At 49.0% G+C, this 25,288-nt stretch overlaps 1 protein-coding gene and 1 long non-coding RNA gene across 5 annotated transcripts in view; one reads left to right on the top strand and one right to left on the bottom strand.

Moving 5' to 3' along the window:
• LOC111747283 overlaps nucleotides 1-21,316 on the top strand; it is a 30,056-nt gene extending 8,740 nt beyond the window's left edge. The window contains exon 2 of the long non-coding RNA XR_002783472.1: nucleotides 20,827-21,316. This is a non-coding gene — a long non-coding RNA (uncharacterized LOC111747283). The remainder of the gene's footprint in view (nucleotides 1-20,826) is intronic.
• Nucleotides 1,620-16,230, bottom strand: KLHDC8A (kelch domain containing 8A). 4 transcript variants are annotated; one of them, XM_011372993.2, is made up of 7 exons: nucleotides 11,072-14,468; nucleotides 8,487-8,609; nucleotides 7,547-8,157; nucleotides 4,664-4,828; nucleotides 4,293-4,508; nucleotides 3,594-3,695; nucleotides 1,620-2,712 (listed from the first exon to the last, which is right to left on the bottom strand). In XM_011372993.2, the coding sequence occupies exons 3-7, from the start codon at nucleotides 7,920-7,922 to the stop codon at nucleotides 2,519-2,521; spliced, it is 1,053 nt and encodes a 350-aa protein (XP_011371295.1). In that variant the 5' UTR covers nucleotides 7,923-8,157; nucleotides 8,487-8,609; nucleotides 11,072-14,468; the 3' UTR covers nucleotides 1,620-2,518. The 4 variants fall into 4 exon arrangements, with proteins under 4 accessions (XP_011371295.1, XP_023394047.1, XP_023394045.1 ...); XM_023538279.1 differs by lacking the exon at nucleotides 11,072-14,468 and adding an exon at nucleotides 15,948-16,230 and having other exon boundaries at nucleotides 2,595-3,695; nucleotides 8,487-8,606; XM_023538277.1 differs by having other exon boundaries at nucleotides 2,595-3,695; nucleotides 11,072-14,470.
• Nucleotides 21,317-25,288: the final 3,972 nt, after the last annotated feature.

Below are 25,288 nucleotides of genomic sequence, written 5' to 3'. Positions count from 1 at the left end.
CCTGGTTACTTATTAGCTTGTGACCTTGGACGTTATATAACTTCTTCGAACCTTAGTTTTCTCATCTGCAAAATGGGATGATACTACTTACCTCACAGAGTTGATCTGAGGATGGAGCATGTGCTCCACCACCTTGTGTGATGGTATCATCGCTGATCTTGTTTTGAATATTGGGAAATGAAGACGAGAAACGGGCAGGACCTTCCCAGGGTGGACAGCGATGGGAAAGCCTGTGGTGGGGAGGGGAATGAGGTCTGGAGCCAGACCATCCAACTCGATTGAGCCGCCTCCATGGCCCCATAAGGTACAGACAGGAGGTTTGCTACTGACCTTCCCTTATTTCCCTGGCTTCTCAGTGAGGCACCCCCAAAGTCCTCCCAGAATGAACCTCCAAGAAGTGAGTCCTCAGCAGACACCAGCTTCAGCCCTGAGTGGCCTGCACAGGTTCCCGTGGCTAAGCCCCCATTCTCATAACGGGAAGAACATTTGAGGCTGGCTGTACCGCTAAGGTTCCACCATTTTAAAACGCTGCGGTCTCATCCACGATCTGGTGCCATTTTGTGCACATGGAGCCCCTCCCCTCTTCCTGAGGCTTAGGGGGACCCCTATTTGGAAACACCCTTCTCAGGGAGGGCGGTGGGGGCGGTGCATAAATGGAAGTGGAACGGGGATCCGTTCAGACCAGGATGGATTGTGGAACAGCATCCACTAACGCGCGGTTCCACCCTCATAGTATCTGCAGCTCCTCCAGCCCCGTTTTCTAGCAGTTACCTCAGAGGGCTGAACTGAAACAGGGATACTCAAGATCAATAGAAAAGGCATCTCTGCAGTCAGCTCACCAGGGGGGCACCCCTGGCCACGTGATGCCTCTAGCTCTGTGGGAAGGCAAGGCTGGGCCAGCAGGGGGCGGTGCCCTTCTAGAGCCCACGTAAAGAGCAAAGAGCATGTACCAGGGGAAGGGAGAAAAAAACCTATCCTTTAAGGACCCAGGTTCCACTGGTCCGTGAAGGTTCAGCAGAGGAGTCGTTTCCTCTAGGAGGCTCCCCCAGACCCTCAAATGGAGACAGGTGCTCCCTCCTCTGTTCCTGCCTTGTTGGACAGGTTACCTGACACTCTCCACCCCGCCCCTCCTGTAATGCTTCCTGGATGGGTCTTTTTTCCATATTTGTATCCCTGGTGCTAGCACAGATTGAAAATCTCACCGGGAATCAGGAAGAGGTGCTATGCACATTAAGAGAAGGTACATTCTTCGAGTTTTTAAATCAGCGAGCAATTCCCTTTCTCCTTTGGGCCGGACAGAAATGAGGTTCAGCTGAATGGACTGAGGCTAGATGGTGGGGAGTAACCTGATGAAGAAGCCAGTTGCTGAATGTGACCTTCTACTAACATACGGGCATCTCAATGCTACGGGAAGGAAGTCACATGGTTTTACTAGGAGCGAGGGGACGGTGGGGGACTGCTGGTTTGAAAGTGGAACCTTCCTCAGAGGGAAGAGCCAGGAACAGGCGGTCACCTGGGGCTGTTTTTAGCCTGAGAATACCAGAGGGACTGTTGTAGGATCCCCTCCACCCATTAAGACACATGTCCCCCCCACCCCTGCACCAGGGTGCTAGAGAAGATAGGAATATAGATTTTAATCATTGTGCTGCTGCTGTTAACCAGAGTGCAATTAATCCATCCTTTGTGGATTTCGATGCCACAGTGTAAATGAGAAGGTTTCACACAGAAACACTCTGGGGCTATTGGTGACAAAAGGGCCAGGCCTCTGGTGGGGAGGGGTAGCAGAAGGAGCAACAGAGTGAGGAGTGGGGAGCAGAGCCTAGGCTGGGAGTCTGCTTCTTCCCCAGCAACACATTCCCACCAAAGACCCTGGAAAGGCAATGGGTCCTTCCAGGCCAAGCCTGCTGACCTGGACCAGTCCACGATCGCCCTTCCAATGCAGCCACCTCTAGCTCTAAGGCCAATTCTTGCTGAGTAGATGGTGTCCAGGGAAGATCCAGGGCAGGCCCACAGTTGACCACCAGATGGGGAAGGGATGTAGACCAAGGGAGAGGAGAGATATTAGGAACCCCTGCTTATCCTTCTCCATTTTCCATCCTAAGAGACCCTTGAACTAGTTGAGAGCTGGGGAAAGGACAGCAGCAGCTGCCCGTCCTCTGGACCAGAACCGCCCTACCTGCCTACCTGCTGCTCTGGCGATGGGGAGAGGTGGGACTCGCGGAGGGGGAGGTAGTGGAGACTCCTGTGCCTTTCTCTGCATGAGCAGTGAGTGAGGACTCTCCTTAGAGGTCAGCTGAACTCTGACTGGGGCTGGCGGAGTCTTCGAGACGTCTTAGTTTCCTAGGATCAGTAGGGTTAGGAGGTGGAGGGAGGTTACTTAGAGCCCCAGGGACTGGCCCCACTGGCTGCTGACAAGAGCTGGCATCTGGGAAGTAGTCCAAACTGCTTGACAAGACCATTCCTCTTGTCAAGAGTCGAGTGATCTGGTCCAGGGCAAAGGCGCTGGGCGCGGGGACAGCTAGGAGTCAGAGACCCACAGGGCTTCCACTACGTCGCTCAGACCCTGGTTGACACCCCCCACAGCCAGGAGGCAGTTCTTGATAACAATGCTGGAGCAGGCACAGCGGGGTGTGGGCATGGCCGGGAGGGCCTCCCACTTGTTTTTCCCTGGGTGGAACGCCTCTGCCGTCTCCAGGACAGTTGGTTGGTTCCCTGCAAGTGCCAAGGAAATGGGACCTTACAAAGGCGTCCAGCCACCAACCCGTGCCCCACCGTTGTCCCGCCTCCCTCTCTTTCACAGGCAGAAGCCAAGCAACCTCAGCTCCCTCGGCTGGAACAGCCCCTTCCCTACCCTGGGCCAGGTAGCTTTGGTCAAACAGCCACTTTGCCCCTCCTACCTTCTGTCTTTTCATCCTTTCACCAGAAGCTTTCTTTCTCCATCTGCTGCTTTTACCAGAAGTTTCTAGACACTACGGCCTTTTACTAAGCAGTGGCCTGTGTGGTCTAGCTCACATCATGCTCCTTTCACATGCCCGTGGAGTTGGTCCACACTGAGCAAACTCTGGGTGCCCGGAAGCCCACTGCTCATATATCTCTCCCCTGCTGATGCTGGGGTCCTGCTTTCAAAATACCATGAATCTCTGGGAGGGGTAATTCAGCAATCCCTGAACTCAGCGGACTAACATATTTGATCAGATTGCTTTCCTATTCCATGATAGAGCTGGGTATCCAGGGAGAAGAGATGGTCAGAGAAAAGGACCAAGGTCAGTCCCTGCCACACTTTTACCTCCATCATTCCTGACTAAGGCCCCAGGGATCTATGCAAAGCACCCCTGTGTTACATGGTTATCAGTATGTCCCTGACGTGCTCTAGGTCTCAGTGTGCCCTGTGTAAGAGGACAGAAAGACCACATCTGGGGCCCATATGTGGATATGTGAAGTCCAGGCTAGGAGGAAGAAGTGTCTTGAATTCTTCAGAATAAAGCAATAGGAAGGCAGAATGCAAGGTGCCAGCACCTCCTCCTGCTTGTGCAGAGTGCCAAGGATCCACCAAGCACCAGAACAACAGTACCAGCCTGAAAGCTCATCCTTACCAAGTCCTCCAGCCACTATGACCCTTCCACTCAGAGAGCCAGCCACAAAGTCTGCCCGCCGCTTCTTGAGGAAAAAGGAGCGTTCCATCTTCAGCCATCCCCCTGTAGGCCATAGACGATGGCGGAATACATGTAGAGAGAATTAGATAGATGCTAAACCTTCCCCCTCCCCAAATACACACTGAGTCCCAAATAGCTCTCACCCTGGGCACGTCTGTACTTCATCTACTCTTTGTGCTCAGAACGTACACAACACCTGCTGTTTGAATGACACTCTCCATGACTTCTACCCTCTCCCACGCTGCTGCAGTCCAAGGAACCATAATCCTCTACAACGAACCACCTGTTCTACCTCTGTTCTTACAAGCTTTAAACTGGTGAAGAGCTAGAGGCGGTGAGCATAGGGGTCAGGATCTTTCTGTTTCTCCACTGAGTAAAAGTAGGAAAAAGCCCTCGTTCCCCTGGCCCTGCTTGGATGTTGCGAGAAGAGACAATAGCTGGAAAAGGCTTTGATAAAAACAACCCACCAACCAAAGGGAGCCCTGTATAGATAAAAGAGTTTGATTCAAAGAACAGCCCTGAATGACAGGGGTGTTCAGACTTCCGAAAGGCTCACCCAGCTGGGAGGACAGAGGGGAGGGAGGTAAGGAGGGGGGAGTCAGCCAGAGGGAGGTTGGCAGCCAGGGGCACCCAGCTCACCCTGTTCCATGTCAAACACATCCATCGTCCGTAGGAACTTGGGCTGCCGGTAGAGCCGGCCCTGCCGCAGGCCTCCCAGGCTGTACAAGCGGTCATCTAGGGTCACAAAGCTGGAGAAGGCCCGCTTACAGGGAATGTTGGGGAACTTGGTCCAGGAGCGAGTCTCAATATCAAAGACCTCGAAGGCGTTGATCGCATACTTGGACTGTCGTCCCCCTGGAGACCAGAGCAGGGTGGGTGTTGGACAGAAGGGTAAATCCCTGACAACAGGGGCAGTGTGCCTACCCTCTAGTGCCAAGGAGATGTGCAACACACAGGCACCGCTTCCCATAGGAAGTGACCCAAGGGAAGGAGAGAGGAACTATCCTTACCCAGCACATAGATCTTGGAACCTCGGAGGAAGGAGGTGGCAGCATATCTCGGGGTGGGCATAGGTGCAAGCGACACCCACATGTCCTTGAGCATGTCATAGTGTTGAAGGTGGTTGTGTGGACGGAGGTCCAGGCCCATCCCGCCTGCTGCATATACTCGGTAATCTAAGGAGAAAGGCCACATGCAACCCCTGCTCAGCTCACAGACACCGTGAGACAGACCCATCAGTACTCATCGCCTACCATGGCCAGGCTAATAGCCCCTTGAACACCAGTGGCTGGGTTCTCAACCACCGCTCTGCCAGCGTGAGCCATGTATATGTCAGTGGGGCGGACGGCACCATTTAAAAGTCCTTGCTGTAGCTGAGCCTGGGTCTTCTTGAAGCCATGTCAGGCCTGCATGCCTTAGCCTTCCTTGGTGTCCAGCCCTTGGCTAAGTCTGAAAACTAAGCGTTGCACAGGGGTAAACTGCAGTGGAGTCTAGACCTGGGCAACCCTTCGCAGGCCTTGTCTCCTCCATTCTCCTCCTTCCTGGACAGCTAGAGGGGATGCAAAAGAGGAGAGGTAGTCCTCTGATACCCTCCAGTAGTGGCCTGGTCCAGCCGTTCCCAGATTGGAACTCTCTAGACCTAGCAGAAGCCTTTGGAAATGAGGTCAGTCCAGCTGTCACTGGCCTTGTGGGACACTGTACTGCTGCTGGTTCTTTCTTTTACTGCCATCCCTAGGAGAGAATGCCATCCTCCTTCATACGCTGGGAAGCTTGTGTGCTCCAGGAGGCACCCTGCACTAAGTGAGATAGGGCTCGGGTAAATAAGGGTGAGGCTTAGAGGAGAGGAAACTAGTCCCTTTAAGAAATCCTGCCCAGGCAGTGAGCTGAGCACTCTGAGAAGAGAAGGGTCCTCCTCATGCTCTACTGCTTCTGGCTGTTGGTGGCTTTGCAAAGCATCCATGTTTCCCTGGGCCTCACCCCAGTACCACCTGTAGCCTCTCAAGGACACAGCCTCCTGCTGCCACACACACACACACACACACACACGGCCCTCTTTTTTCAAGGAACCTACTCCTGCCTCCCAGTAGCCAGTCCTCACCACTTCTGGCTCTAAGAGGCCTTTGTTCTTCAAGAGTATTTCAGGGATGAGTACTATTTCCTTTTTTCCAATCTTACTGAAAAAAGAAAAAAAAAAAATCCCAACCCGAGCTTGAGGCTGTGAGAGGAGACCTGCTAATGAATTTACCTTACACAAGCTCCACCCCTCCCATCCCAGGCACCGGAAACGCGCCTCCAGTTGGGGATCCTCTAGTTCTCTCCACTCATCCTTTCCGATTCCCTGAACCACAAAGCTGGGCTGAGAACACCAGCTCAATGCTTCCCATGGCACCTGCATCACTTTAGTCACGATATGTTACTGAAATAATCTTTGTCTGTTTCTTCCAATACATTGTTAGATCCTTGAGAATTTGTTGATCTGTGGCCCCAGCGTCTGGTACAATGCCTGATATGCAGGCATATAAATGCTTATTAAACTAATCGATGAACCCATTCGAGGCTATAGTTAAGAGCATAGACTAGATCATCACTTACTATGTAACCCTGGGCAAGTTATTTAACCTCTCTGGGCCTCCCATTGTTTTTCTCTAAAATGAGGATAATAATCGCACTTAACTCATCAGACAGACTTTGAGGATCAAAGGGGTTAATATATATAAAACACCTATGGCAAAGACTCAATAAATGTTAGTTCTTAATCTTTTAGCATCATTTATTGAGGTCTGAGGATAAAGGAGTACTCTTTCCCTCTCTAAGTCCCCAGGGGCCTCCATGCCATCCATCCATCCATCTTTCTTATTGGGAGTTTGTGGAGGCCTCGCTGGCCATTCTGCCCTGAGGGATTCTGGGCTAGAGTTTTCTTTCTGATCACTTTCATTCGTCACACCAGGGTTTCTGAGGGCAGAGACCAGATTTTCTGCCCTTTTCCTTCCTCCCTGGGACCTAGAGACCTGTGCCAAGGGTTGTGCTCAGGAGATACTGGTTCCTGCTCTACAGTAGACCCAGCAGGCAGATGGGTGGTTTTGCAAGAGAGGGTGGGAAGGTTGCACTCAGCCTTTCTGAATTTGAGAGTCTCCTGATTCCTGTTGGACCATGTCCCATAAAACCCTTTGTGTTTCAGCAAAAACAATCTTTCAGGGCCCCCTCTATGTTTGGGCTGTTCCAGGCTAGAAGAAAAGGAAAGTAGGGCCTTGGGGAAAGTGAAATGAGAATCAAAACCGTGCGGTTAGCACTGGCATGCACTGAGAACTCAGTGAACCTGGGCAAGATGCTGTAGGAGCACAACCCTCGGGAACATTCTGGTCTCCACTCATCAGTATCTTGAAGATTAGGAGGCAGAAGAGGAGGTTAGAGGTGGGGAGAGGGCCCTGGAATCAGGTCCCAAAGCCTCTCAGTGGGGCCTGGTGATGGGACAAGGTGAGTGAATAGTTCCAGGACCCCAGATATGTGTCTGGAGGTGGTCCCACGTGCAAAGCAGATTTCAGGGGACGGGGTGTTGTGGGTGGGAGGCTCCATCATTCTACTCAACGAAGGAGTCGGCAGAGCCATTGCTCTAAACCTCTGCTCTCCCCTCTGGTCCAGCCTGCCCACTTTGTTGGGAGCAGCCTGGTGGAGTGGAGCTTTGGCATCATATGGAATTACTAAACACTTCATTTGCTGAATCTCAGTTTTCTTTTCTGTAAAATAAGGTCTCTAGTTTTAGTGTCTACTGTAAGGATCAAATGGGATCAGGAATGTGACGGTGGACCCCCAGCTCAGCTCTGGCTCCCATCCCTTCTCCCGTGCCCCTCCGCCCTCCTTTCTCTCTGCCTGCCCTCAGGCCTGGCCCCGCTCACCTTTGGCAGTGACAGAAATGCCCATGGCGGCCTCGCGCAGCACGCTCCTCTTCTTCCACTTGCCCTCATCGATGTTGTACATCTCCACGACCTTCATGGGCAGCTGATTGGTGCCCACACCCCCGATCACCATGATCCTCTTCCCCAGGGCGATAACAGCCACCCCAGCCCTGGCTGTGGGCAGGGGGGGCAGGGCGGTCCACTGGTCGGCCTCAGGGGAGTAGACCTCAAAGCAATCCATGGGAACGCCATTGTCGTCACATCCCCCGATGGCATAGACCTGCCCCCCGGTCTCCAGTAGGGAGCAGTAGACCCGGCGGCTTGGTAGTGGCGCCAGGCGCTTCCACTGGAAGTCCTTGACGTTGGGCACCTCCATGGCAGCCCCCAGAGCCCCGCCCGCCGCGCCCCAGCGCACGCGGAGCGCTAGGGCGCGGGTGGAGGTGCGAGCCCTGGGGTAGGGGGGAAGGCGCCCGCTACTCCAAGCTCCCCTTTGCTGCTTCCATCTCACTCCTGTGCACCGGCTCCCGCCGGATCCCAGCCAGGGCCCCGACGCCGGCCAGCGCTTCACGGTCCCTCAAGACTCAGCGGTCCCGCGGTGTCCACGCCAGGCCCTGCGGGAGGAACGCGGCAAATCAGGGGTGGTCGAGCCACGCACCCCGGCCTCCTGGCGCTAGCAGTAGGACGGGCTCTCAGCCCCTCGCTAACTTTAAAGGGAGGACCCGGCGGCCGAGGGCACCACCCCGCGGCGACATCACGCCCTGTACCGCTTTGTCCCTCACCCCTCCCCGCCCGCTGGTCGGAAACCTGCGGGGGCGCAGGGGGCGGGGGCTTTCTAGCTGCCTCGCGGCTAAGCAAAGAGTTAACACCTTTCGGCGCCCACATCTCCCACCACCCCGATCCCCTCCTCGCAGTCCCCCGCCCCCGCCCCCGCACCACTTACCCGGCCAGGCGGAGCAGCGCCGCGCGAGCCGCGGACAGCGCATCACCCGTGAGCCTGGAGCCCCCGCCCGGCGGCGTAGGGAGCTGGGGATAGGCGCTCTGTCCTTACCCAGTCCGCACACTGCTGTCAGACATGCAGAGGAGGAGAATAAATGAACAGCAGGAAGGAGAATTGGGGCCGCCGCGGGGGAGGAGGCCAGCGAGCCCGCTCCCCGCATCCCCACCGGCAGCCGCCGCCACACCTGTGCAGGAATCCGCGTGCGCCCCGCGGCGAAGCGGGGTGACCTCTTTACATAAGCCCTGGCAGCCCCCGCGGGGGAGGGAAGGGGCCCGAAGAAGATGCTCACCTTGCCTACAGGGTCACTAGAGCCAAGTACCCAGATGACGGATAGGAACCAGACTCTCTCCAGTGTGGGGGTGGGCGGTTTGTGAGTGTTTGTTTTGGATGAGGAGGCGGAGAGTCCAATTACCCAGTTTATCTACAGTACACAGATCCAATTCGTGACAGGCTGGCTCCCTAGTCAGCTTTGCTTTGGGGAGCTACTATCAAATGGTTTAACTTAATATAAACAAGTGATGTGGGCGTGACCCACGCACACCTGACACAGGTGCACCCAAACAACGTATACAACGACCTGCACACATGCGTAGCTTACATATGCCCCCCCACCCCCCCCAGAGAAACTGACAAATGCACGGATAAGCCGACACACCAACCTAGACAGACACGCAGGCTGTCTCTCACCCTCCCCACTTCTTCACACACCTTGAGAAGGGGAAACCCGTTTACACAATCTTGGCCCTCAGGAGCACCAACCCACAGGGCTTGCCAAATCATTCTTTGAAGCCACTCTCTGATAGCCTTTTCAGGACAGTAGTCCCCAGTAACTAATCTAGCTGCCCTTGACACCAATGGTCACCTGTTTTGTTGGGACTGCAAGGCCTATGGGGTGCTCCTCCTACTTGAAGATAGCCAAATCTCGAAACACTCAGGCTTGGGAGTCTGACAGAGCTGGGTTTGAATTCTGACTCTGAAATTGTTTAAGGACTCAGCCTCAGTTTCTTTCTGTTGTTTTAATTAACCTTTTATTTTCAGATAAACTGTAGATTCACAGGCAGTTATAAGAACACTCTTTACTCAGTTTCCCTCAAGGGTAACATCTTGCAAAACTTATGGTACGATAATATCACAACCAGGATATGAAAATGGATGAGGGAAGATACCGGACAGTTCCATCACTGCAAGGATTCTGCACGTCGCCCTTTATACCGGCACCTACTTCTCTCCCATTTCTTTCTCCCCAACTCCTGGCAACCACTAATCTGTTCTCCATTTCCATAATTTTGTCATTTCAAGAATGTTATATAAATAGAATTATACAGTATGTAACTTTTTGAGGTTGGCTTTTCTTCCCCCAGCATAATTCTGTGGAGATTCATTCAAGTTGTTGCCTGTACCAATCGTTCATTCTTTTTTTATTTCTGAGTAGCATTCCATGGTATGGATACGGCCTTATAGATTTTTGTGAAGATTAAATGAAACAATATTTGTAAAATGTTCGGTTCAGCTTCTGAGACGTAGCAAGGGCCTGGTACATCACTATTAATATCATTACTGCAACTACCGTCAACAAAACCAAGAAAACGGAAACTGAGAACAAGCACAAACGTTTTGCTCCCTACTTACAAATGACTTCCTGTGAGAAACAGAAGTCCTAATTCACAGTGGGCCCACCTTAATATCTCAAGTCCTTGTCTTAGAGATACCATTATTTTCTAGTTTGAATTCTCTCTACTTATAGAGTAAGCACCTATGGAACCTTCACAGTGGTTTTCTGTTTTCTCTATTCGGTAAAAACTCACAAATTCCAAAAGAATGTGGTCTGAATTAATGTAGTCTCACGGGAACACCAAATATTTCCTCTTTCCCTAGGTATCACAATATGCCCAGAGGAATAGGGAACAAACCCTTAACCCTCAACTTGAACTGTGTTCACAAAATTAGGAAGATTGACATCCATAGACTTTCCTCAAAGAGGCGTGTTGTGGTCCATCTTCAGCCTCTTTTGCCCACTGAGCCTCCTACCAAAGCAGTGAGGCAAGGTTTCTTGTGCACCTGCCCCTCCGCTGGAGCGGCTTTGTAAGCAGGTGTAGAGTTCCATGCTACTTTACATTTGCATAGCTTGTTGAGTTAAACTAAGCCGTTGTGCATCCATTTTCTCATCATCTTAAAACAATCCTGGAAAGGTCGCCAGAGCAGGTATCTACTTTTTATAGATGAGGAACCTGAGACTTAGTGAAATGAAGTAACTGACTTATCATGCAAGCCGCTCAGGGTGGGTCTAGTTTGTGACTTCCATGTTCAATGCTCTTTCACTTTATCGCAGTTAAATCCCAAACGAAGGAATTGTTCGTTATAAAGGACATCAAGCTTTTCCACCCTCACTTGGCTACTGGCTTGTAATTTGTCCAATTACAATGAGGGAAGGAGCCCAGACCCCCAAAATGTTCCCATTGCCGTACTGGCTATGCCAGGCAGCATAGCCGGGAAAGGACTGGAGTCCAGTCCCAGAATAGGCCGCTTACCTAATACTCACATCCTGCAAGTGCCACCCTCCACGAGGACCATGAGATCTAGGGATTCAGACCCTTGGAAAAGTACTAAGAACAGGATGGCTTCTAGGCCATGGCCTAGTTGCTTCTTTTGGAAGTCCTGGCTTCTCTCCATCCCCCTACTCCTTCCCCCACGGCTCTTCCTCCCAGCCAGGTGACATCCTTTAGTTCTTACATTGAGTAAGCATTGAGGAAGCTTGTAACCTAGCAACCACCACTTAAGATTCTCTGAGTCACCTGCAGTTTCCATGCCTGGGCTTCCTGCAACAAGCTGGGGCTTTAAGGAATGCCAAGCTGAGGCTGGGATCCAGTAACCGCCGACACCCCACTCCCCATTCAAGTGTGTAACTACTTTCCCTGTGAGGAATTTCTTCCTCACGTCAAGTCTAAATCCTCTTGCTCTAAGACCTTGTTTTGCATCGGGCCTGGATTTCTCTTTCTTAAAAAGTGTTTGACTTCTTGCCTTGTTTACAGGGTGGCATTGGGAGGGTTGGGAAATGGGGAAGGAAAGTTTATAAAAATCTCTAAAGATTAAGCCGTTGGTACTTTGGAGTCTTTATTTTTGTGATGTTGATGCATCAATCAAACTTGTTGAGGGGTGCTCAGCCCTAGAAAAAGTCACTCAGTATTTTATTAAAAAGTTGCATCTGGGGTTTATTCAGGTCTAATCGACATGCAGTAAAATGCACACTTTGACTCAGTATCGATTGAGTTTATTGGCTATTCAGCAGGCGCCTGACTTCACCGAACTCTGGTAGGTTATGAAGAAGTCAGGTGTTGGGGTGGGAGGGCAGCTTCTTCCCAGTAAACCAGGCAGAGTCCCTCCATGGCAGACCATGGACGGAGTCACCGTGTGTAGGGTTTCAAGGGACTGGCGGAATCCCAAGCGTAGGGCACATTTGGGGGAAGGGGAGTTTCGCTCCTGTGGCAGCTCCTTCTCCCTTCACAGAAATACTAAACTACCCTCTTGTCATTGGGCGCTGCCGGAACGCCCTCTGTGCTCCTATGCTGGCTGGAGGGACCCACCTGGAGCCCCCCGAGGCTGAGATCCCCTTCTCTCTGTAGTTCTCTTTCTGCAACGCCCCACAGATCATGTGGGAACAGGGAAGCATGTGGACTCTGGAATTGGACTAAATCCTGGCTCGGCTACTCTCTTGCTGTGCGACTGAATAAGTCACTGTCTCCCTAAATCTCAGTTTCTCGTCTGTGAAGAAAGGAAGAAGGAAATCTACTTTCTGGAGTTGTGGGAGGATGAGATGCCGGGCGTAGTTCTTGGGCAGGTACTAGGTACCCTATCAAGGTCTTCTCTCTCCCATGGTGATGGCCAGTTTCCATACCTCCGAGTGTGTGTGATCGGGCCAGTGCACCTGACCAGCAGACACCAACCTCACAAGGTAGGCACCTTACTAGGGCCCACACCCTCCTGATGCCAGTTATTTTGGGGCCTCTGTGTTGAACAGGATATCTTTCCTCCTAGAGAACAGAAACCTTTTCCTCTGTGGCCTAATGTCATTCTAATCTGGAGAACAGCTGGTGACCTTCCCTTAGATAATCACCTCCTTATTCCACATCTGGAAGCTATATTCCGGAGGTGGGCAGTGAGGATGGCTCACCCAGTTAGGGCTCAGGCTGCCCGCAGACCAAGGAAGAAGAAATTCCTCCCCCCATGGGAGAGCCTCACTGGGGCCTCCTCCCATCCAGTCCTGACCTCGGCCCAGAGGAGGGATTTAGGGCTCAAGTGGACTTGATTGGAGATGATGTGACGCAGGTGCCAGCAGTCAGAACCATAATCTACATCTGTTCACATGGCACCCTGGGGTGGCCATGTGGGGTTCTGCAGAATTCAGACAGTAGGGCTCCCCCTTCTGACCATGTGGCTTTAAGTAGAGTTGAGTTAGCTACCTTCCTTCAATTACCCACCCTGTTCTCTTTTCCTCCTTTCCTCTAGAGCCTAGCTTATGTCTGGAGCCAAGAGGGACTCAATGGGTACCAGTTAAGGAATGCATCTGTCCACTTGTGAGCAACTTCTTGCCTATTTAGGCAAAAACGGGACATTGGAAAGTGCATTTCAGGCATGGGATGGTGGAGTGAGGGGAAGGGCTCATCTTGCTTTTCAGACTCAGGAGTTGCACAATTTAGGGAAGAAAGAATGGGGAAGCCACACTCCTCTGCTGTTGAATGCATAAGACAATCATGACAGAAGGAAGGGAAACCTTCTCTAAAAGATCCTATGTTTATTGAGGAAGTTGTAAAAGGAAATGGGCTTATATTAAAGCCTGAGGATCTGGGTTATAAACGAGGAAGAATTTCCTGCCTAGGAGCATCAGAAAATTCAAACGCCCATATGAGGTGAGGTGAGCTGAGAGGCTGGGGTGTCACCTCCCCTGGGAGATACCAGAAATAGAAAAGACACAGGACTGAGAGTCAGGAGACCTCTGTTCCAGCCCACATTTTGTCCTAACTGGGCTTTGCACCTCCAGGCAAGTCATATCCATTCTGTGCCTGTGAAATTGGAAGGGAGGAAGAGGAAGAAGACAGCAGTTTGAGGTCTCTCCCAGCTGGAGTATTCTTTCCTTCTAAGGGCATACAGAGCAGGAAGCCCTAGAGAAAGAATCATTTAGCTATAGTGACAAAGCAACAGATTCTACAACAGACATGCTCACATTTTTCTGGGTAGTGCATATGCACAGAAGTCTGCCCCCACCGGCTCTCATAGGCACTGCCAGCTACCCAAGGTCCAGTCACTGGGGTCCCGCCCCTGGAGGTGTTGCTGCTACCCCTCTCATTCCCTTGAGTTAGCCCAGGACAAGGGGCCTTGTGACAGCTGCAGCTGTTGCTATTGGTCTGGCTCCTTGTAGACCTTGGGCACTCACCTGGAAGCCTAATCACGCTTCCTGTTGGGGCCTGACATTTCTGGGGTCCCTGTTGCTTTCCCACAGGCTGCCAGGACAGGAGGCTTCCAATTCTGGCTCTTCTTCTAAAAGCAAAAATGTCCCAGGTCCATTTGTCCCAGGTCACCAGGCTGGGCACAGGGCCTCTGTGGGGGCTAATCCTCCACCCCTTCTAATGGAGAGGATAGCAGAGACTTTGTGGGGACCTGCGCAGCTCTGCAGAAGAGCAGAGGCCACAGGCCAGGGAAGGCAGCAGTGGATCACTCAAACACAGTTCTTTAAATGCCCACTAGTAAGTTAATATTGCCATTTCCAGATCCAGCAGCATCCTCCATTCTTCTTAATTAAAAAGAGCTCCATGTCCTGGCAGAGCTGAGAGAGGGCTCTGAATGATTTACACGCTGGCCCGCCGCTCCGGCTGGGAAATCCGCAGCAAAGATTGATTGGCAGATGGGCCTGCCTGCCTCTCATGGATGGTGTGTGCCTGCCCTGGGGAAGAGGGGGAGGTAGGGGGGGAGTTTGGCTCTCCTGCTGGCAGACTCCGTGTGTGGGGTGTAGGGGGAGGAGCCCTGGACCCACAGCCCAATCCCACGGAGCTCTGCAGGCCCAGTGGTAAGGCCTTTCTTAAACAAAAGGCTGAACAAAGGCTCTCCTGCTCACCTCCTGCTGGAGTCCCTCATCCTAGCAAAACTATTTTATTTGGAGGACAAAAGCTCGAGTTGTGATGCTGTCATCTCATCCCAGCCCAGGAAAGGGGCCACTCCCTATAGATTCCCCTTATTTCCAGGTGGATATTGCTCACCTGATAACATTTACTAGGCTTCTATTTGATCATCATGGCTTACTTAGGGGGAGGATTTCTCATGGCCCAAATCTCCTTTCTTGCCTTTCTGCTGGCACCCAGTATTGTCTGAACCTGATGTCAAGTGGGATCATAGGCTCTGGGCCCTTTTATGGAGCAAGGAAGGGAATGACGGCGGCTCACAAGTTGGGCTGAGATGATTCTCAGCCTGGGGCCTCTAGAAAACTGAGAAGTGAGAGAAGTCACCCTGAGAGGTCCTAGCCTTCTTCTGCCTCTCCCTTCTTGCCAGACCTTGGGGCAGCTCCTAAGGGAGCAGCCTCATCCTTCACCCTGTGCCTCTGCTCACCTCCAGAGCCCACGTTTCTCCATGGGTGCCTGTCCACCGTGGTCGGGACCTCTACAGAGGTATGGAGTGGCTTTCGCTCTGGCACTGTCTCTCCTCACCTCTTCCCTTTCTCCTCTGGTGCTTCTTCACATCACACATGCGCGCGCACACACGCGCGCACATGCACGCACACACACATCCACACATACATACAGAGACTCATGCATGCGCACTTACAAACACATGCACACACGTGCACACACACATGCCCTCCTCCCCAGAGGTTCTAGAGAAGGGACCAGGCAGAGGCACATTAAAAAGGAGGGGTTAGGGACTGCAAAGCAGGCATCATCCAGCGCCCTGCTTTAACTCTTGCCTCGCATTGGAGATCGGCAATCTGCCACAGCAGCTAGGTTGCCATCTGGTGTGGTGACCTGGGTTCTTTCTGTGCTAGAGAAAGAGAAGGGGGGAGGCGTGATGGGCTGGCTGCAAGTGGGCTGTGTGTGTGCTTAAGAATAAATGTAAGAGAGCCCAGAAAGGGGAGAAACAGGCCAAGCACTAGGTGAATCGGAGGGCCTACCTCATTGGCACGCACCCCACCCAGCACAGGCAGGTATGCACTAGGGAAGTCTGGGAGCCCCGGGGAACCTGCCGTGCTTTGCCAGTTGAGAGAGAAGCAGGGCACTCTCCCCTTGAGCACTCTCTCCTAGCCTGTCACCAGGAGAATGTGGCTACCTGCTTAGCGCCCAAGAGCTATCAGCCTTTCCCTGGACATCACTAGGCAAGAAGTAGAATGACACCTCTATTCACACCCTAGCCTCATTCATGCACCTCAGCAGAAACACTAGGGATCCTGTGTGTCCTTCTGTCCTGAGCAATCCTCGCCCAGAAAGGGCTATTCACTTCCTTGGATGTCATCCCTCCTTTGTGGTCCCAGCCTCAGGAGTTATGTTCTGAGAGGTTCCTTGGTTCAGACATCCCCAAATCACAGGTGAAGGCCTCTTGCAATACCCTAGGGCAGGGGTTGGCAAAGGATGACTTGGGGCTAAATCCATCCAGTCGCCTGTTTGTGTACAGCCTGTCATCTAAGAACAGTTTTCACATTTTAAAATGATTAGGGAAAAAATCCAAAATATATATATATATGTATATATATAATGGGATGCATGAAAATGATATAAAATTCACATTTCAGTGTCTATAAATAAAGTTATATTGGAGCACAGCCATGCTCATTCATTTACGTGGTGTCTGTGGCTGCTTTCCCGTTACGGCGGTGGAGTGGAGTAGTTGCAACAGAGAGTGTATGGCCCTCAAAGCATAAAATATTTATTATCTGGCCCTTTACAGAAAATGTTTGTCCCCCCCCGCCCCCGCAACTTAGGCTGTTTTAAGGTGAAGAGGGATATCATCTTTTTCTTGACAACCTGCTTTTCCCTTATCTTGACATGTTAGGCTGGCATAGCAATAGCTTGTGACAATGGAAGGAAAGTAACATTTGTTGGGCATCTACTGTATACCAGGCACATTTTCTGTTTATACATAGTCTTTACGGCAATCTTGAGAGGAACAAGCACCAATAGCTGCTTACACTGAGGCATAGAGGCTCAGATTGACTAGGAATCTTGCTCAAACTCTTATAGCTCATCAGAAGAGGATTCTGGAGTCAAACTCAGGTCTATCTGATGCCAAAGCCCATATCCTCATCCTCTCCAGGCCACCAAGCTTCTCAGATGACCTCCTGAAGCCCAGAGGGGACCCACCCAAATGGCCGAGGGTTCGGGCATGCCCTTGAACAGATAGGAGAACTGAGACTCAGACTTCAGGGACCCAGACTCCACCTCAGGCTCAGAGCCTGGTTTTTGGGTGCGGGGAGTGTGGGCCACAGGCAGCAAGTCAACAACATGACAATTGTGACAACCCCACATCAGCACCACTACCCTCCTCCTGCCTGCTTCCTCATCTCTTGCTATCTATTTTCATCACTTATTAGCTTTCCTTCGGGAAGATTCAATTTGCATTTAAATAGGATAACTCCGGAATGGCTCTGATATAACATTAAGGTGCTAATTACAAATTCATTCCTCTTTAAATATTAAGGCACTTCAGTTCGTCTCAGGGGTGATGGAAAGCAGCAGGAATGCTTGGTATTTATGAGTAATGAATATTGAGCTGTTTACTGCAAAGCTTTTACAACTTCCCACCAGCAGAGGGCAGAGAGGAGGTGTTCGCAAGAGCCGTGGCGGGGTGGGGGGTGGGGGGTGTGTCTTGGGAGCCTAAAATCAATGAAAAATAAATGTTCAACAACAATAATCCTTGAAAAAAGTCAGAAGCCAGCCAGTGTGGGGCACAGGGGTACCCTCAGATTACCAGTTCCCCAAGTTGCTTATAAGCGTCTCAGGGCAGGGTCAATGCCTCTTTTAGTCAACACTCTTTCCCATCACCAAGCCTAATGCCTGGCCATGCAGTGGGGGCTCCAGAAATATCTGTTGAATGCATGAGTCAGTCAAACAATTATGGGAGAGAACATTTATTCAACTACAACTATGAATCAGGTGTTGCCCTAAATGATTTTCTTAGGTCTTTGTTAAATGATTTATTCCTATGCGTTGCCCCCAGAGCTTTGCAGATGATACACTAATTCTTCTTTATCTTGAAGAACTGTGCTTTGTATTTTACAAACTGATTTATTATTCCTACTTCACAAGTGAGAAAACAAACCAGAACAGGTGAAGAGATTAGCACCTTGTTCAACTGGAAGCTCAGCTAGGACCAGAACCCTGGTCTCGGGACTCCCAGCCTGGGTTTCTTTAAAATGTCACATACACACCCCTCCTAGTGCTGAGCTGGTTACTCCAGTATTCACAGTGTCACAACCCAAGGTTTGCCTTTGTCCTCAAGTTGATGGGAGCCAAGAAGAATGGAAGACCAAAGTCTAGCCCAGCCTCTCGAGCAGGCTCCATGCCTGGCCTCCAGTCACCCTGCTCTAGCACTGATACCCAGGAGGCCTCTCGTTTCCTGCCGCCACGCTTTGGCTTGGTGCTCTCTGCAGCATGCACTCCTCCCTGCTGGCTGAAATCGGATTCATCCTTCAGCCTCGGCATCCTCCAGGAGCCTAGTGCTGTCCCTGCAGGTAAAAGCAACCTTTCCCATATTTCTATAGAACTATATTTGTACCTGTGTTAGCACTCAGGACTGCCTTGCATGATAATAACCACCACTGATATTTAGAGCACTATGCCAGATTCTTCACATATTTTATATAATTTGAACTTCATGCAAATTTAATTATAGTAATAATAGTTAAAGAGGAATTGTGTGTGTGTATAATTTCACCCATATAGTAGGCACTATTATTATCTCCGTTTTGCAGATGAGGAGACTGAGACTTAGGGAGGTTGAGTGATCTGCCCAAGGTCACATGGCCAAAATAGGCTGTCAAATCCAGCCTGATTGACTCCAGAGTCTGCATACCCATTTGTGTAGATGTCGTCTTTCTTTTCAAATGGTATGCATTTTTAAGACAGGAATTGCATTGTGTGTCATTCTTGCAACCCCTTCAGAGCCAAGCACAGCAACTTGTACATAGTTAAGATTTAACAAGTTGATCTGAATTCACACCAGAAGCCAGAAGTTGTCTCGGGGTGATGGCTGTGTGTTGGTCAGTCTGTCTGTGCCTGAGACAGTGATCTTGAAGTTAATGATCTGGATTGAGCCAGCTGGGAAGGAACCTTTCTCTGCAAAGCCAGAGAGGCCCAACTGAGAAAGAAAGGCACTTAGAGATGCTCACGCCTCCCACTCCCAGGCCAGTCTGCCTGGGCTAAGCGGTCTTCTCACAACACCATTGCCTGTCTCCCCAGCAGCAGGCACTAGGAATGCCAAGATGACACTCTGCATAGATGGATTGAAAGAAAACTTACCTGACCAGGGAAAAAGGATATCAGGTGATCTTCTGCCAAAAAACAAAGGAGAGGAGGGGGCTGGAGAGGGTCGGGCAGGGGTTGGCTGGAGGCTCCTCCTAGGAACAGGTTGGGGGCTGTGTTGGCAGGGGCTCCAAGGTCCCCGGGGCTTCCCCTAGGATTGCGAGTCCACTACTGCTGCCTCTCTCTGGCCAATGAACTCAGATAGAGCCCTGCCTTCTGCAGAGGGCACCACACCAAATGCCGGGAAGCTCCAGGAGGCATGACCCCCACCAAGAGGATCTCAGCCAGCTTACCAGAGCCCTGGCATCTCCACTGCCTCAGCTGCGAGGCCCTGCTAAATAAGGAGAGAGGGTGAGGGGCGGGCACACACATACACAGACAATAACTGCCATGGAAACTAACCAACAAAAAGAAAATTTAGGAATTGGACTCCTCTACCAGATGGGACAGAATGAAGGGAGAGAGAAAGGGCTGTCCTTTGCGATGCTGCCAGGGCATTCATGCAAAGGGCAAATGTCCAATTCAGCTCCAATCTAATAATTGCAGGTTTCCCCCTTGGGGGCGGTAGGGCTATGGGTAAAAGGCAGGGGGTGGGTTGACCTTTTTGTATCACTGTCCCAAATAGCCGCCCCATACTTTTGCCTTTGCATGAACAGTGAGAGTGTCAGCATTATCTGGATCACTTTGCTTGGGGAGATGGCTCGCAGAAGTTTTTTAGATGAAAAACCCAGTGTTTCAAGGGGTAACAAAACAAGACTGCTTTTTTTTTTCTTTTTAAAATTTTGTGCTCCTTGCATTTTATTTGATAAGGCTGCTTTTTCAGCCCGACCTCTTTTGTCCATGAGGTAGAGCACACTGCCTAGAGCTTAAAGAAAGCAAGTGGAGGCCTCACAGAAATGAGCACATGTGGCTTCTGCTTTCTATGACTTTGAGTTCTGTTTTGGGGGGACTGACTCTCTGGAGTAAAAGAAATTCTAACTAGGTAGAATTTTTATTATTATTATTCTCCGAAGAGAAGGTACTGTTAGGTAAGAATGTAAACTGAGCACCAGAAACCCCACTCCAACTGTTCAGCTGTGAGACCTCGAGTGTGTTTCTTCATCTGCAAAATGGGACTGATGGTGTGGGGAGGATTAAATGAGGTAATATGTATAAAGTACTTAAAACAGTGCCTGGCTCATAGCGTTTGTTGTTATTATTGCTATTATTATTAATCTTTCTGGTCCTCTGTGTCCTCAGCTATAAAATTGAAGGTTCGATGTGAGAATTAATTATGAGATTATATTTAAGGAGTAGTGGTTGTCAGGGTATATATGTTTGTCAGAAACCATCAAACTAGGGATTTTATTGCATGTAGATTACACTTAGATTTTTATATAAGTTTATATAACCACGCACATCACATAGGTGTCCAGAACATGGGAAATATTCATTCCCTTCTTATTCCCTGGCCTTCTCCCCAGGAAGAGAGGAAAGGCAGAGTGAACACCAGAAGTAAAAGAGAAGGATTGGGTAGAGAGTGGTGTTCGTGCCTACGCCATGTTGATTTCATAGGTGGTGGGCCACCTATGGAGACTCAGATATTCTGGATGTTTCCTGAGGCTTGATCATCAATCTCTCAGCTGCAGAGGCAACACCTGGGTAACTGAGCTGTCTTCATTAACCCAGCTCCCAATTTCATAATCTGGTATAAGAAAGTGTACTGCGCTCGTTTGCTTTAGACATCTGTTCCAGGAGCCATTTCATCAGCACTGCCTCTGAGCCATAATCATTCCTTTGTCTTCCAGACTCACTCCCACCCTGAGCTGCACTTTGGCCCCTGAACAGGGTGGCATGGTGACCATAGGCTGCAGGCTGTCACAACTAATGAAGCGTTGGCCCAGGAAGACAGCTCTCAATCAGAACAGCCCAAGAATGAACTGTGTGCTGCATTAGAAACGCCTGAGAGAGACTGCTACAGCCCAATTAAAGAGGAATTGTGCGTGCGTGCATGCGTGTGTGTGTGTGTGTGTGTGTTGTGTGTGTGTGTGTGTGTGTGTGTGTGTGTGTAAAGGGACTGGAGGGGATGGAAAGTAGAATATAATTAAGAATCAAGTAAAACTGATCCCTAGAGACAGATTACAGACCACGAGCAAACAGCTTGTCTAAGCGATAGCTGCTTGGGCGATGCTGGAGATGGCAGCCGTGCTGCCAAATGGCCCCAAACCGAAGGGAAGAACGCTTGTCTCTATTCGTCCTATGGGGTGATGCCCAGAAATAAATGAATTCTATAATCCATAATCTGAGAATAATTTTTAACTTAATCTGTGGTTATCCATCTAAGCAAATGTTTGGGGGTGCTGGCTCTTCTTTTTTTTTTTGTTTTGTTTGGGTTACACGGCTAAGAGACCAATGCAAGGACGGTGGTACGGTGAAAACGCTTCAGACGTGAAATTCAGGATCACTTCCCTCATCTCTCCAGGGACAGGGAAGGAAAGGGAATAAGTTGAGATTGCAACAACGAGGCTAGCCATTAAGATGATGGTAGCTCTAAATTACAGTTCTGAGCATGAAATCCTGGTGATGAGGATGTCTAATTTCAGCCTGGGACCTTCCTGATGATGAGAACAAGCACTGGCTTTTTTTGGCAGTGGTCTGATATCAGGTGATGAAATAAAGCAAGCATGTTCCAGTTGAAATTAGTGTCTGGGTTAAAAAGCAAACAAAGGCAGGCAGCCCGGAGTCAGCTGGGGTTTGGGGATACAGATAAGTCACAAAGCTGGGTTTATCTGCAGGTGTCAGGATTGATCAGCCCAGAGGCTATTTCCAAGGCTCTTCTTTACTCAGCCACGCCCCTCCCCCAAAAGAGCCCAGGCTGAAATACAAAAAGGTACTGGATCTGAAATCCTGCCTAATTTAAACTCTGCTCACAAAGGAGGCCAGAGAGCACAGGGAGGGGTGGAAATCAAGTAAGTAAATGTCAGCCCTGCAGTTGGGTAGAAGCCATTAGCCAGGCACAGCATCCAATTAGAAGCCATTGAATTAGAGCAGTAAAAGAGTGGGCCTGACATCAGAGGGCACTGCGGGGAGGGACAGTCTAAGTGGGCAGGAAGGAGCGTGAGGCAGCAGTCGATAGAGGATTACCCTAAGATGTGCAAATGGCAAGAGCAGATGCCTTGCAAATGACAGGGCCCCCGATCCAGACACCGTTCATAAAATGCCCACACAATTGCTTTGTCCTCCCCCAAATCTGTCTCAGGGAGCTCAGGCATCTTATAGGTTATTTTGGAAAAAAGATTTCTCTCTTCCGCCTGAACCCAGAGACAAAATGGGCAGCTCTCAGCCATTCCAGGATTAGAAGAACAGACAAAGGAGGGGAGCAAATCCCTTGGCAAATAGTGCCCGGGAGATTTCATTTTTCTGCTTTTCAGTACAACCCTACTCAAATAGATGCTGAAATACAGGTCTGCCTGTGATGCGAGAAAAGAGAATTTTGTTCACATGGAGACGTATTCATTTAATGCTATAATAATTATTCTTTTTTGTAACCAGTTGTTGCCAATGCTGAGTCTCTTTTTTTCTTTTCCCCCAAACTCCCACTTCCTTGTGCAGAGAAGAAAAAGATTAACATTTCTTCTCTTTCTCTTAAATTGGAAGGTTTCAGATTAAGTCTCTGAAAAGCCACATATGTCAGTGATGCCCATGTGCCACTGATTCCAGGATTTACAGGAGAGTGTCCATTCTGAAAATGAAAGTAGAAAGTAGCCCTGATTTAGCACAATTAAGTCTTGTTTTTTTTTTTTAATTTTTTTAAATTTTTTTTATTTAACGGATTGCTAAAGGGCTCATCCGGAGGGGCATACCAGATGTGGTCTGTGTGCTCAGGAGGCTTCTAGGCTCTGGGGAATAGGGCACAGGGCATACATCTCCAGAATGGAAGGAAGTATGTGTTAAGTGACACGTAATCAGTCTCCTCTTTGCATTTTTGGGGTGGAGAGGAAGAAGAAATCCTAACTGTACGAAGATGCGGGAGAAGACCTGTGAGAGAGGCAGTCTTTGAGCCGGGCCTTCAGAGGGGTGTCAGATTTTTGCAAAGTACAGTGAAGGACTTTCAAGCAGAGACGGAGGAGACACATGCTTGCAGACTGGGGTGTCATCGAGACTTGCTATAGGACTGCCACATAAAGTACAGGATGCTCAGTTAAATTTAAACATTTAGGATCTACTTACACTAAATTTTTTTTGGTCATTTATCTGAAACTGATTTAACTGGGGTCTTGAATTTTTATTTGCTAAATCTGGTAATCCTACGACAGGAGCAAATGACCACTCTCATAAATCAAGTCCCTGCAATGTTCCAGGTGCTTAAATATGTTATTTGCAATCCATTACAATGCCCTCTGCAAAGTGGGTATCCACGTGCCCATTTCACAGGTCAGGTAACTAAGTCTTATACGGTTTAAGCAACTGTGACTGTAGTCAAGCAGTTAACAAGTGACAGTGACAGGATTTTGCCTTAGGCTTGATCAGCTCTGAAGACGCTTATGAGTACTGCAAGGTCAGGTGACACGAAGTCTGGGTATGCTAGGGACAGCCCTTGCTGGAATGCCTCGCAAAGGAGCTAGGCTTCTGAGAAAGCAATAGAGAGTCCTTGAAGATTTTTGAGCAAGGGAGTGAAATTATCAGAGCAGTGTTTATAATATTAATCTGGCCACAAGCTGTAAAATGGGTTTGGTCCAGGTGAAGGGTTTAGAGATAGACCATGCAGCCTTCCTTTCCACGATGGTTTGTGGAGCACCTACCGGATGCTATGCACTATGCTGGGTGCCGAGGAGGTGAAGGTGAAAAGGAAAGACATAGTCTCTGTCATATAGCCTCATACATTAAAACAAGCAACTGATTTCAATGAAGGGTGATAAGTTGTATGAGAGGAACTTGGTCTACTTAGAAGATTTTTGAAATACCCTACCGGTAAAGAGATGAAGACCTAAATTAGAGTTATAGAAATGGAAATATATGGTGCTTTTGTACACCAAGATTTAAAATATATTCAAGACCTGACCAATTGATTTAATTCTTAATTATAAGGATAGTTGAGGGGGAGAAACACATATTAAAATCCAGAGATAACTACAAATTCCACTTATCAAGTGTCTCACAGTCCCCCTTCTCTCTGGGTTGTGAATGTATTTGTGTCTATTCACATGCAAAATAGTGGCTAAGAGTAAAACCTTCAAAGACCTAAATATAAGAGCTAAAACCATATCATCTTAGAAGAAAACATAGGCATAAATCTTTGGGACCTTAGATTAGGCAATGGTTTCATTTTTTTCATCTTTATTGAGATATAATTGACATTAACATGTAAGTTTAAGGTGTACAGTGATGATTCGATACATGTGTATATTGGGAAATGATTACCACAATATTAGTCAAGACCTCCATCACCTCACATAGTTTCCTTTTTTGTGTGTGTAGTGATAACATTTAAGATTTCTCTAAGCAACTTTCAAGTATATAATACTGTATTATTAACCATAGTCAGGCAATGGTTTTTTCTGACATGACACCAAAAGCAGAAGCGACAAAAGAAAAAATCTTTTATATCAGTACTTCATTTTTCTTTCTTTGCCTAATAACATTCCATTGTATGGATATGACACATTTTTATTTATCAGTTAATAAACAGGGTTTCTTCTTGGACTGATGAAAATGTTCTAAAATTGATCATGGTGAAGATTGCACAACTCTGGTGAAAGCCATTGAATTATACATATGTTAATTGTATCTCAATAAAGCTGTATTTTTTTTTTTTAAGAAGCAAAGGCTTTATTTAGCATCAGATATGTAGAGGTTTGTATCCCAGTTCTCTGCTTAATCTTGAGTAAATCAACTATCTGGGTCTCAATTTTTTCACCTGTGAAATCAAGGTTATTATAGTACCTATTTCATAGGGTTGGTGAGAAGATTAAGTAAAATACGACACGTAAAATACTTAGCACAGTTCCAGGCATATAATAAGCTTTTAATTAATGTTACTTACACCAAGTTTGGATGAATACCAGCTTTTGTGTGTGTGACCACAAACCACACTTAATTCTAGTACCTTCACTCATACAAAAGTATCTTCTCAAAACTTCATGGGACCGTGTATACATTTAAGGAAGTTACAACTGTACAATTCCATATAGTATTTCAAAACTAGGAAATATACCTCTTAATTGTTGAAACACAATCCTCAAGATAAAAAAAAACAAAACCAGAAGACAT

The sequence above is a fragment of the Pteropus vampyrus genome, unplaced genomic scaffold, assembly GCF_000151845.1.
Source record: "Pteropus vampyrus isolate Shadow unplaced genomic scaffold, Pvam_2.0 Scaffold217, whole genome shotgun sequence".
NCBI lineage: Eukaryota > Metazoa > Chordata > Mammalia > Chiroptera > Pteropodidae > Pteropus > Pteropus vampyrus.
Note: the sequence above shows the minus strand (reverse complement) of the source record. Positions and strands in the feature narration are given on the sequence as shown.